The 13,075-nt window shown below is 46.2% G+C and overlaps 1 protein-coding gene across 1 annotated transcript in view; it reads right to left on the bottom strand.

Moving 5' to 3' along the window:
• Nucleotides 1-13,075, bottom strand: part of PREX1 (phosphatidylinositol-3,4,5-trisphosphate dependent Rac exchange factor 1) — a gene marked incomplete in the record, with an annotated part of 222,925 nt that overhangs the window by 14,595 nt on the left and 195,255 nt on the right. The window contains 6 exon segments of the mRNA XM_073607193.1: nucleotides 817-934; nucleotides 1,487-1,630; nucleotides 1,855-1,954; nucleotides 4,157-4,374; nucleotides 10,015-10,056; nucleotides 10,787-10,915. Of these exon segments, the coding sequence (XP_073463294.1) occupies nucleotides 817-934; nucleotides 1,487-1,630; nucleotides 1,855-1,954; nucleotides 4,157-4,374; nucleotides 10,015-10,056; nucleotides 10,787-10,915 (751 nt within the window).

Here is a 13,075-nt window from a genome sequence, read left to right as displayed (position 1 = left end):
ACACATCTCCATATCATCCCCAACCTCACCCAGCACACATCTTGTTATAAACCCCAACCTCACCCAGCACACATCTCCATATCACCCCCAACCTCACCCAGCACACATCTCCATATCACCCCCAACCTCACCCAGCACACATCTCCATATCACCCCCAACCTCACCCAGTACACATCTCCATATCACCCCCGACCTCACCCAGTACACATCTCCATATCACCCCAACCTCACCCAGCACACATCACCATATCATCCCCAACCTCACCCAGCACACATCTCCATATCACCCCCAACCTCACCCAGCACACATCTCCATATCACCCCCAACCTCACCCAGCACACATCTCCATATCACCCCCAACCTCACCCAGCACACATCACCATATCACCCCCGACCTCACCCAGTACACATCTCCATATCACCCCAACCTCACCCAACACACATCTTTATATCACCCCGAACCTCACCCAGCACACATCTCCATATTGCCCCCAAACTCACCCAGCACACATCTCCATATCACCCCAACCTCGCCCAGTACACATCTCCATATCACCCCCAACCTCACCCAGCACACATCTCCATATCACCCCCAACCTCACCCAGCACAGATCTCCATATCATCCCCAACCTCACCCAGCCCATAGCTCCATATCACCTCTGCCAGCACACAGCTCTACCCCAACACATACCTCCATATCACACCCACACTCTCCTCCCATCATATAGTTTAATATCCCCCCAATCCATCCACAGCACAAAGCTTCATATCTCCCCTAACCTTACCCAGCACATAGCTTGGTAGGTTTGGTACCTGAGCTTCCGGTAAAAGCTTTGCACTTTCTCCATGGACACATGATTTATCTGCTGCTGAACTTCCACCGGTGATATGTTCGATCCTGGTTGAGATTGGCCCTCAAGGCTCTCGATAGCTGAAAATGTGACATATGTACATTAATTGAGTCCCACAGATACAGAACAGTGAAAATCACCTCGCTCTTTAACACTCACACTGGTAAGGTGACCTGACTATCTAACACCTTCATCATCAGGGATTATTGTGCCCCTTGAACAGAATAAAACCATTTCTTATTTTCTTTTTCTTTTAGATGCTACAAAGTGTCCATCTCATTATACCCAATGACAGTACAGAATCAGATCTCCAGGACATAGCAGTGTTTGGTCAACACTACATATTCAGGAATCCTTTCATTTACATGAGGAATCCTCATTCCATATTTATAGGGAATTATAATGATTTTGGGTCCATTTATAAGTTGATCCACCCCCAATGGCCTCATCTCATGTTGGACCTAAATTCAGGTCTGGAGTCCATAGCGGAGCTCCTTCATGTTCCTCATAGTTTTGACTGCCCTGCTATTAATCCAGTTCGAGATCATTCATCTGACGTCCAGAACTGGCGCTATATTCTGGTCAGGGCCGTTCCAGTGCTGTGTATGAGAATGTGCTTACTTATCGGATACCTTTAGTGAAGAGGACAGTCTGGAGCTTCAGGCAGCCGCCATGCTCAAACTTGGTGGGCAGTTTGGAGAAGTGAAAACTGTCCAGGTAGAAGATTACTTTCAGCGCTTGTCTTGTTCCTTCAATATGGTGGAAGACCGCCGTATCTGAAGAAGAATATATATATATAAATATCAGACGTCATCCTTCATATTCATTCAAGAATTTCACACTTTTGACATTGCAGGTTTAAAATGTCTCAGTTGTGGGTGGAGTGGGGCAGGGTTCAGTCTTCTACTCCGGTCTTCTGCAGTGAGGAGATGGGGACCCAAACAACCTCCCCCCACTGCACAGCTCAGGGAAGAAGATGCCAGCTGCTGAAATTTCTTACTTGCTACGAGCGTTTCATCCATCTGCTTGAAGTAGAAAACGACTTTATCTAGATCCTGGAGTGTGGCGCTGATGTCCTCTAGCATAATCCGTTCTTCCTTCTGTACAGGGGATGGTCAGACACATGAGGGGTGAATATACACAATGCACATGATCACCCTTCCCCTTCCTGATGCTTACACTAACTAGAGAGGACCGAATGGACATGCCCTTTAAGTATATTCATTACACTCCTCCCTGTAATTGTTCCTGACTCCTTAAAAACCCACACTACCTAGAGAAGACCAAGTGGACATGCTTATTAGTTAGAGTCTGTCCACTGTAATTGTTCCTGGCCCCTAAAATCTTATACTTCTTAAGAAGGCCAAATACAGATGTCCAATAAGTAGATTCAGTCCACTCTTCCCTGCAAATGTTTGTGGACCCCTTAGAGTTTTATATTACCTAGAGAAAACTGAATGGACATGCCCTTTAAGTTGAGTCACTCCACTCTTTCCTGCAATTGTTCATAGCCCACACTACCTAGAGCAGTGGTCTCCAAACTGTGGCCCGTGGGCCAGATGAGGCCCTTTACTTGCTCTTACCTGGTCCTTAGGGCACTATTCATCCAACTGACACAAACAACGGGGAACTATTCCATCCACTGACACCAGCAATGGGGAACTATTCCTTCCACTGACACCAACAATGGGGAACTATACCTCCCACTGACACCAAAGATGAAGCCCTATTCCTTCCACTGACACCAATGATGGGGCACTATTCCTCCCATTAATACCAACAACGGGGAACTATTTTACACTTCCAATAAACTATATTTATTCTATACCAAGAGTTGCGTTATTCTGGACACCAGGCATTCCTCCCTCCTCACCCATGGATTACTTGTAGGCTTCCTGTGGCCTACCAAAGCAGGTAAAAGAGCAAGAGGTTGCACAGCAAAGGTACGTCCGCATCAATCATCTTACCTTTTGTTCATATCTCTTTTATATAATAGATGCTAGTCCTTTAAATATGAATTTAAGTGTACGAAAAATGAAGGATATTTTGTTCTTTGGATCACCAAAGCTCATGTTACAGCAGTTATCAGCACATATTAGAGCACCCATTGTCACCCAGAGTTCTGTGGAACCCTGGAGTTCCTTCAGAGGCTGCTAGAGGTTCCTTGAGCTGTGGCTGACTGATCTCCCATCTGATGGTACCTGCATAGTTCTGGCTCCAACGCCACTTGGCAATTTTAGCAGCATGACACCAATTATCTGTAAGGGAGACTTTCAGAACCCCACTATAAGGGTTGTTTTCTTCCAACTCACCAACATAAGGGGCATTTTAGCAATTGATCCCCAATGAATAAGGGTGCCTCAAGACTATTTTAAGGGTTCACCAAACTTTCAAAACAAAGTGCCGGCATACTGTTCTTCCAACTTTAGGGGGGGTCTGGTTTGTGACAATTTGGACTACAAAATGTCCCAGCATCAGTGGGAGTAAACAATCCCTCATCATTGGTGTCAGTGGGAAGAATTGTGCCCCATCACTGATGTCAATGGGCCCTGTTGTTAGTGTCATTGGGAAGAACTGGGTTGCATCGTTGATGTCATTGGGCCCCATCGTTGGGAGGAACTGTGCCTCATTGTTGATGTCATTGGTAGAAATTGTGCCCCATCATAGGTGTCACTGGGCCCCATTGTTAGTGTAGTTGGGAGGAACTGTGCCCCATCATTGGTGTCAATGGGGTCCATTGTTAGTGTAGTTAGGAGGAACTGTGCCCCATCATTGGTATCAATGGGCCCCATTGTTAGTGTAGTTGGGAGGAACTAAGCCGCATTGTTGGTGTCATTGGGCCCCATTGTTGATGTCATTGGTAGGAATTGTGCCCCATCATTGGTGTCATTGGGCCCAATTGTCATTGGGAGGAACTGTGCCTCATCATTGATGTCATTGGTAGGAATCGTGCCCCATCATTGACGTCATTGGTAGGAATTGTGCCCCATCATTGGTGTCATTGGGCCCCATTGCTAGTGTTATTGAGAGGAACTGTGTCCGATTGTTGATGCCATTGGTGGTAATTGTTCCCCATCATTGGTGTCAGTGAATACAATGACACCCCAAGGGCCAGATAAAAGCAAGCAAAGGATCGCATTCCGACCCCCCCCCCCGGGCTGCAGTTTGGTAACCACTGTTTGAAGGGGTTTTTTTGGAGTACAAAAGGTTGACAAAGAATAAATAAGGACACAGATGAGGAAAGGATGAAGCCAAGAGTAGAAGGACAGGGAGCGTGGCTCACCCTGCACACAAATACTCACTATGTTGGGCGACAACATGGACTGATAGGCGAGCAGCACCCCAGTAACTGCAATCTGCTCCAGCCACTTCCTGCTGGCTTCCCGGCTGCTCTCTTCGTACTCGCCGTTATTGTTGTATCGGTAGTTGAGGGCCGCCATGAGCTGCTCGGTGAACGTGCTGATGGCAGCCACCAGCGTCTGGCAGAATATGGCGTCTCGGCGAACCTGCAGCTCCGTATCTGGGAGAAGAGAGGAGAGAATTACTGCAAGGTGAAAAGGGCAGGAACCATATCATCTACACATGCCATCAATATGTGTAGATAAAGACACTTCATAGACAATTTTATAAAGACCAAAGAATCTTTTAAAAAATCAAAGGTTTGCACGATCTTCTGGAACCAAATAGGTGCGAGACATCTTTTTCAACAGAAGGGGGCGACAAAGGAGCAGAAAAAGATTGAAGAGCATCAAATGCCCACCAAGGCTGCCATCCCCGGACCTGGCACTTCCTGGCCCTTTTTGTTTACAAGTTCAAAGCGGAGTTCCGCCTGGGGAATTTTTATTTTTTTTAAAGTCAGCAGCTACAAATACTGTAGCTGGTGACGTTTAATATATGGACAGTTATTTTTTGAATCGGCTGTCGGGTGCTGCTGCCGCCATTTCCACTAAGGGAAACCGGCCATGAAGCAGCGCATGCACGAAGCGCGCTGTGCTTTCTAATTGGCTCGGCGGTGGATGAAGGAGGAAGGGGGCCAAACTTCTGAAGGTAGGTTCCCTCCTCCCCCCAGAAAGGTGCCAAATGTGGCACTGGGGGGGGGGGGGAGCAAATAAACGGAGGTTCCACTTTTGGGTGGAACTCTGCATTGAGGCCGGGTTCACACTATTGCGGATCGGATGCAGAATACCCGCATCCAATTTGCAATAGCAGGAGATTGTGACCGGTTCTCTATGGAGCCGGTTCACATATCTCCGATGCGGCTCCGGTGCGAATTTGCACAGGAGCCCTGTGCGTCTTTTGGTCCATTTCAGGTCCGAATTCAGCCCAAAATTCGGGCTGAAATCAGACCTGAAACGGTGAACCAGGACGCACCGGACCCCCTGCTGTGAGCCGCATCGGCATCCAGTGTAAACCCAGCCAAAATCAGTATTTTTTGCTATAAGATATTATTGGATAATAATTAAAACGATAATATTAGAACCCCCAAACATTATATTATATATATATTTTTAGCAGAGACCCTAGAGAATAAAATGGCAATCGTTGCATTTTTTTTTATGTCAAACGGTATTTGCGCAGCGGTTTTTCAAACGCAATTGTTTTGAGAAAAAAATACACAATATATAACCCACTTTTTTGGTAACATATAAAAAGATGATGCTACGCCGAGTAAATAGATACCTAACAGGTCTCTCTTTAAATTTGTGCACGCTCGTGGAATGGCGACAAACTAGGTTACTTAAAAATCTCCCTAGGCGACGGTTAAATTTTTTTTTTACAGGTTACCAGTTTAGAGTTACAGAGGAGGTCTAGCGCTAGAATTATCGCTCTCGCTCTATTGTTCATGGCGGTACCTCACATGTGTGGTGCGAACACCGTTTACATATGCGTGCGTGACTTACGTATGCGTTCGCTTCTGCGTGCGAGCACGGAGGAGTTTAAAAGCAAAAGATCGAAAAAAAAAAAGTTTACTTCCGCCCTGACGTCATGCCGTCGCTCCGGTCCTCCAAGATTATAGAGGTGATCAGAGAAGATCTAGTCTCTGGCAACCTCTATGGCCAGCCATGCGAACTGTTATACCGTTTTTACCGGCGCGCCTGAGAAACAGTCCGTCTGAGAAACACCGGCGTGCAGTGAAGTGGCTGGGACAACCCCCCTCCTGCTTCTGAGGGGGGGGGTGGGGGGCGACCCCTCCCTCTGCTTCTGAAAGCAATCCAGCGGCTAATTAGCTGCTTGGACCTCTTTCATGAGAAAGCCAATCACCATCAGAAAAAAAAAAAAATACGGGGGGGTTATGACTGACATCTTCAGTCCTATCCCTGGTATACCACTTGCAAGCCGCAGCATATAGATACATATTGCGGTCGCCAAGTGGTTATACCAAAGAGTGGCTTCCCCCAACTTTCACACAAACCAATCAATATACACTTATAGTAGCAGAATACATTTTGCAATTTTTAAAATTCTTTTATGGGATACCCCGCCGATTGTCAGGCAGAGACACAGATCTGTAAACAAAGCAGATCTCCGTTATGCCGGGGGGGGGGAGGCATGGATTTTGTGCAGCAGGGAAGAAAAAAAAAAACCCATCACTTCACTTAGTAAAAGCAGCAGACATAGTATAGTAAAACACTGGTTAGGCACACATTTAACCCTTTGATTGCCCTAGATGTTTAACCCCTTCCCAGCCAGTGTCAGTACAGTGACTGTGCATATTTTTTAGCACCGATCACTGTATTAGTGTCACTGGTTACCACAAAGTGTCAAAAGTGTCAGTTAGTGTCAGACTTCCCGCCACAATATTGCAGTCCTGATCGCCGACTAGTATAAATAAAAATTCCAGTATATATACCATAGTTTGTAGACGCTATAACTTTTGTGCAAACCAATCAATATACGCTTATCAGGATTTCTTTTTACCAAAAACATGTAGCAGAATACATATTGGCCTAAATTTATGAAGAGATTTGATTTTTTTCAATTTTTTTATTGGATATGTTTTATAGCAGAAAGTAAAATATATATATATATTTTTTAAATATATCAAAATCCATTTTGATGAACCATATATCATGTACACCTAATTCTTCACTGTACGGTGGCTGCCTGCCTAACGTGGGGTGCTGGAATAAATACAACATATACAGTACTGTAGGTACAAGGCAAAAGAGCAAGATCAGGAGCAGAAACAGGATAAACGGCTAACAGTATCTTGCAACAAAGCAAAACACTGGAGTGAGACGAAAATTTAGAGGAGGAACTAAACACCCTCCCAGCAGCCAGCAACAGGTTAAAACTGGAGATGCAGGGAACAGATGGGAAGGGGGAACAAGGACTGGGATCAGGAACAAGAAGAGCAGATAAAAAGACAGGCACAGGATGCAGGGCAAGAGAAAGATCAGGGTCATGATCAGAAATAACACTTTGACTTTGAGAGCACATGTCACATAACATATAGAAATCGATGTTTCCCTATGAGAGCCATCTTAACTGGTCCGACCTTGGAAAAGGTTCCTGCACTACTTTGGTCCGACTTCTAACCGATTTTAGCCCATAGAATTGGATTGAAGTCAATCCAAGTCGGATCCTCATCTTAAAGTGGTTGTAAACCCTTACAGACCACTTTTTTCTACAGGTAAGCCTATAATAACTACCCAGGATATCTCCTAAAGTGTTTAGGAGATATCACCTGTATTTGCATGTCCCGACGTCATCGGCACATGCAAACTGAAGCAATGGCACGTATGTGCCGTTGCTTCAGTGAGTGCGCCGTTACCGGTGGCTCCCCGGGAGTGACGTCATCGCGGCTCCGGCCAATCACAGCACCAGAGCCGCGATACCCAGAAGTAACCCCTGGGAGTGATGTCGCCGGCCGGTGCTGGGTATGGGCACCGCAGCGAGGGCTTAGATCTCAGGTGAGTATTACATAATGAGCTAGTTTGCTATGCATACTAGCTCATTATGTCTTTGTCTTGCAGGTGTTTTTTTTTTTTTTTGACGCGATTTGGATCAGACATTACAGGAAGATTACACAGGCATTCCCTGAAGCTGCTTCAGTCGCACCAAAGTCGCCTGGCAAAGTCACAAGACTTTTAGGTCGCAGGAGTGTGAACTGAGCCTAAATAGCACGCAGTCTCTGGTAGCAGAGCAAAACACTGGGGTAAGAGGCAATAGTGGTGGAGGACATAAATACCCTCCCAGTAGCCAGCATCAGGTGAAAACTGATTACTGGGATCTGATGGCTGCTGGAAGACACCTGCTGGTGGACACTGGAACTACAACCTTTCCGCTCTGGGAAGCACAGTGCCACCAGCAGGTGATCCAGGTCCTGAAAACATGACGGTATGGTTCTATCTTGCTCTATGGAGGAAATATCATTAGCTCCTTCAGTTTATTCATTGGTTCATAATTCTGAATGGTGGTTTTCAAGACTGGAGCAGAAACACCAAATAGAGGCATCTTGACCAATGGCTTCCACCGATAACTGTCAATGTACAACTGAAAGCACAGAGTGTAGAGTTATGGGAAATCAGAAAGTGTATATTTATCCAGCCATCTGGGGGGAGTACTATATGGGACATTCCTGCCTTAGAACAGGTCAGCTCTCTGTCACTTATTTGGGGAATGCGGAGAATGAGCAGGTACTGATGGAGGAAGGAAGGAAGAATGTGTCTATGTTTGGGACATAAGAAAAGATTTTTTCATGTAGATGTCAGAGCGAGGAGAATGCAGTGCAGTCAGTATATAGGACCAGCTCACCCATCATACTGCATTCCTCCAAACCTCTCACCCACATAAGCTCACCCACATCCACCACCCGGGTCTACAAGCTGAGCTGATGTCATGTTGGCCTGCACTTGTCTAAGATAAGAATTTTGTGTTTCCCAATGCAACACCAACGATAGAATGATAGAAGAACCTGGAAGCGTAATATAGACCGTCTAGGATGGTTCTTATGTTGGACGCCCTAACAAATGATGCTTATCATTGGGTGAGCTTATGGTTGGCTATATAAGTTCAGATGAATGACAAGTGACATCGAATTTTCTGTCAGAACCCGCCACTAATTATCATATATGGACTTGCTTGGTGCATGAATAGTCTCCACCAGGGCCTCTTATAAGGGGCCCAGGCACACAGAGGGGCCCGGACAGCAGGGGGATCGGTGCACCAGGACAGGATGACAATTACAGAACGATACCCACCAGCAGCTGAAACCCGTTTTTTTCCCCCTCGCCCTCCCACCAGCTTTAAGCTGGTGAAGGGAGAGACAAAGTGCATCGTTCTGTAATTGTCCTCCCGTCCAGATGCACCGATCCCTCTCCTTGTGCTGCCCACATCTGATTTCCCCGTGTGCCCGGGACCCCCCTCGCCCCCCCCCCCCCTACGCAGCGCCGCTGGCTTCCCTCTCACGCTGACTGCTGCGGGCTCACAGGTAGATGGAGAGTGGAGGAAGGGGCTGGTAAATATGTAATTTACCGGCCCCTTGTTTTTCTGAATTGGGCACAGTGAGCGATCGGTACGGATCGCTCCTGTGTCCATTCATAAATGAGCATGGTGATCTGTGTTTGCTATGCTTCAGTTTATGAATGAACAGGAGCCTGTGTGTCCTATTCATTCATCTTCTGTGCAGCTGAGGCCACAGAGAAAAGAACTGAAGAATCTGTGTCCTCAATTCCTTTCTCTGTCTCACACGTGAGATGTTAGGGGTCTGTTTAGACCCCCTGATATTTCATCCAAACCCCCCCCCCCCTCAAGCTGTATGGGGTCCCGTGATTTCTAACGGCTGCCCCGGTCTCTGCCATTGTTACTCTTCTTAGTGAGTTGGAAAATCTGATGGTAACCATAAGCTCTTCCTACATTGAGGACGCTTGTCCTCGCATCCTAGATCATAGGTGTCCAACCTACGGCCCTCCAGCTGTTGTGGAACTGAAAGTCCCATGAGGCATTGCAAGGCTGACTATTGCAAGCCATGGCTCCCAAAGGCATGACGGGACTTGTAGTTTTGCAACAGCTGGAGGGCCACAGGTTGGGCGCCCATGCCCTAGATGGATGGTGGAAGCCAAGTGTCCAGAACGGACCTATTTCAGCTTCCTTTGGCCATCTTTACTGAGCTCAGGACGTTTCCCGTTATTTCATAGCATACCGATCGATGTGTTACCTGTACATTTCAGCAGAGCCAGCAACAGCTGATTCTTCCCATCTGCAAAACAGAGAAAAATACAATTCAAACAATATTCTCTGATAAGAGGAACCAGAAGAAACATCTCATCCGAAGATCAATCTGTGTTCTTCTACTACTTCTATCCAATGACAAAGACCATTCCATGTCTGACCCCCGGGGTTTTAAAACATCCGTCTGCTCCCGCTGCTCATGACCGCCCTCTAGGGCACAAAGCGCCATGCGCCGTGATTGGGCTTACAACATCGTTTTGACATCGAGTGGGGCGGAGCTGATTTTCTGCGGTTTTGATTGGTGGGTGGTTCTTTGAGGGTCAATTCACACCATAGAAATGCCCAGATGCTTTTCTGCATGCGCGTTTTTGACGCAGTCCAGTGCGCCCCCCCCACCTCTGGCCACATGCGGTACTGCACACCCCAGAGGCTTGAATCCTGTTGAATCTCTGGTGCCCCCCCCACCTCTGGCCACATGCGGTACTGCATACAATAGCAGTGACACTGGAACAAATTATCTGAGTTTCCATTGATTACTATGGGGAAACTCGCTTTGATATACGAGTGCTTTGAATTACAAGCATTCTCCTGGAACAAATTCTGCTCGTAATCCAAGGTACCACTGTATTAGGTTTGTGACAGCTGAGCGCATGCTTGAGACATTTCCACAGTGAATTATTAAAAAATAAACCCCCCCCCCCAAAAAAAAATAACAATTTCCTTCTAATTGAAGTTCTCAGGCTGCACAGTCTACAAACCTTCTACGTATTTCTGGATACTCTCCACCAGTGTCTTGATGGAGCTGGGGAGGTTCCAGGGATCTTCTCTGATACTGACTTGAATCATACTGCGGCACCTCACCGTCCATTCCTCCTTCTTCTGGAACTCTGTGGAGGACACCATGACAAAGACTTCAGATAACGGAGAGCTTCCCCTCATCAGCACATGACTTAGGTAGGGTGTAGTGATGGGCTCGGGTGTGTTCGGATTGAACCCGCCCCAGGAAGCCGTCACTGCACACCGCCAATCGTAGGCAGTGAGGCATTTCCCCAACCGGCAGCTGCCCATACCCACGCTGCCTATGATTGGCGGTGTGCAGTGCGGGTTCGATCCGAACACACCCGAGCTCATACTTAGTATAGGGTGATGCTATCTTGGCTTTGTTTCAAGGGACAGGGGACCTTGTTTACGATTCAGCCAGAACCATCAGTGATATGGATTGTGTTGGGTAATGTGTAAAATACATTTTTATGCGGTGCCTCGAAAAAGTATTCGTACCCCTTGAAATTCTCCACATTTTGTCATGTTATAACCAAAACTTTAAATGTATTTTATTGGGCTTTTATGTGATAGACCAACACAAAGTGTCACATAATTGTGAAGTGGAAGGAAAATTATACAAATAAATATGTGAAAAGTGTGGGGGGGGGGTACATTTGTATGGCGCCCCCCGGAGTCAATACTTTGTAGAACCCCCTTTCTCTACAAGTCTTTTTGGGGATGTCTCTACCAGCTTTGCTCATCTAGAGAGGACATTTCTGCCCATTGTTCTTTGCAGAATATCTCAAGCTCTGTCAGATTGGATGGAGAGCGTCTGTGAACAGCAATCTCAAGTCTTGCCACAGATTCTCAATGTGATTTAGGTCTGGACTGTGACTGGGCCATTCTAACACATGAATATGCTTTGATCTAAACCATTCCATTGTAGCTCTGGCTGTATGTTTCGGGTCGTTGTCCTGCTGGAAGGTGAACCTCCCCCCCAGTCTCAAGTCTTTTGCAGAATCTGACAAGTTTTCTTCTAAGATTGTCCTGTATTCGGCTCCATCCATCTTCCCATCAACTCTGACCAGCTTCCCTGTCCCTGCTGAAGAAAAGCATCCCCACCACATTTCACGGTGGGGATGGTGTGTTCAGAGTGATGTGCAGTGTTAGTTTTCCACCACACATAGAGTTTTCCTTTTAGGCCAAAAAATTCAATCTTGGTCTCATGTGACCAGATCACCTTCTTCCACATGTTTGCTGTGTCCTCCACATGGCTTCTCACAAACTACAAACAGGACTTCTTATGACTTTCTTTCACCAATGTCTTTCTTCTTGTCACTCTTCCATAAAGGGCAGATTTGTGGAGAACACGACTAATAGTTGTCCTGTGGACAGATTCTCCCACCTGAGCTGTGGATCTCTGCAGCTCCTCCAGAGTTACCATGGACCTCTTGGCTCTTCTCTGATGAATGCTCTCCTTGCCCGGCCGGTCAGTTTAGGTGGACGGCCATGTCTTGGTAGGTTTGCAGTTGTTCCATACTCTTTCCATTTTCCGATGATGGATTGAACGGAGCTCCGTGAGATGTTCAAAGCTTGGGATATCTTTTTTATAACCTAACCCTGCTTTATACTTCTCCACAACGTTATCCCTGACCTGTCTGGTGTGTTCCTTGGCCTTCATGATGCTGTTTGTTCACTAAGGTTCTCTAACAAACCTCTGAGGGCTTCACAGAACAGCTGTATTTATAATGAGATTAAATGACACACAGGTGGACACTATTTACTAATTAGGTGACTTCTGAAGGCAATTGGTTCCTCTAGATTTTAGTTAGGGGTATCAGAGTAAAGGGGGCTGAATACAAATGCCCCCCCCCCCACACACTTTTCACATATTTATTTGTATCATTTATCATTTTCCTTCCACTTCACAATTATGAGCCACTTTGTGTTGGTCTATCACATAAAATCCCAATAAAATACTTTTATGTTTTTGGTTGTAACATGACAACATGTGCGAAATTTCAAGGGGTGTGAATACATTTTCAAGGCACTGTATATACATTTTATCTAATGTGTGGTCCATTCCTGTGATTTGCGCCTTTAAAAATCCAATTTTTTTGTTGACTTTTGTTGTGGTATCATGGGGATGTGGTGCATGGAATTTATCTATAACAGCTTTTGACAGAAGTAAACCTAAAAGTTAACAGCCAATCAGAGCAGGCCATTACTGCTGCACTGCTCTCGGATTGGCAGCTATAAACCACAGGTCGCTAAGCAGGTGTAGA

The sequence above is a fragment of the Aquarana catesbeiana genome, linkage group LG12 (genome assembly GCF_042186555.1).
Source record: "Aquarana catesbeiana isolate 2022-GZ linkage group LG12, ASM4218655v1, whole genome shotgun sequence".
NCBI classification, from domain to species: domain Eukaryota; kingdom Metazoa; phylum Chordata; class Amphibia; order Anura; family Ranidae; genus Aquarana; species Aquarana catesbeiana.
The sequence above is the reverse complement of the archived record's forward strand: the minus strand, read 5'-3'. Positions and strand labels throughout refer to the sequence as shown.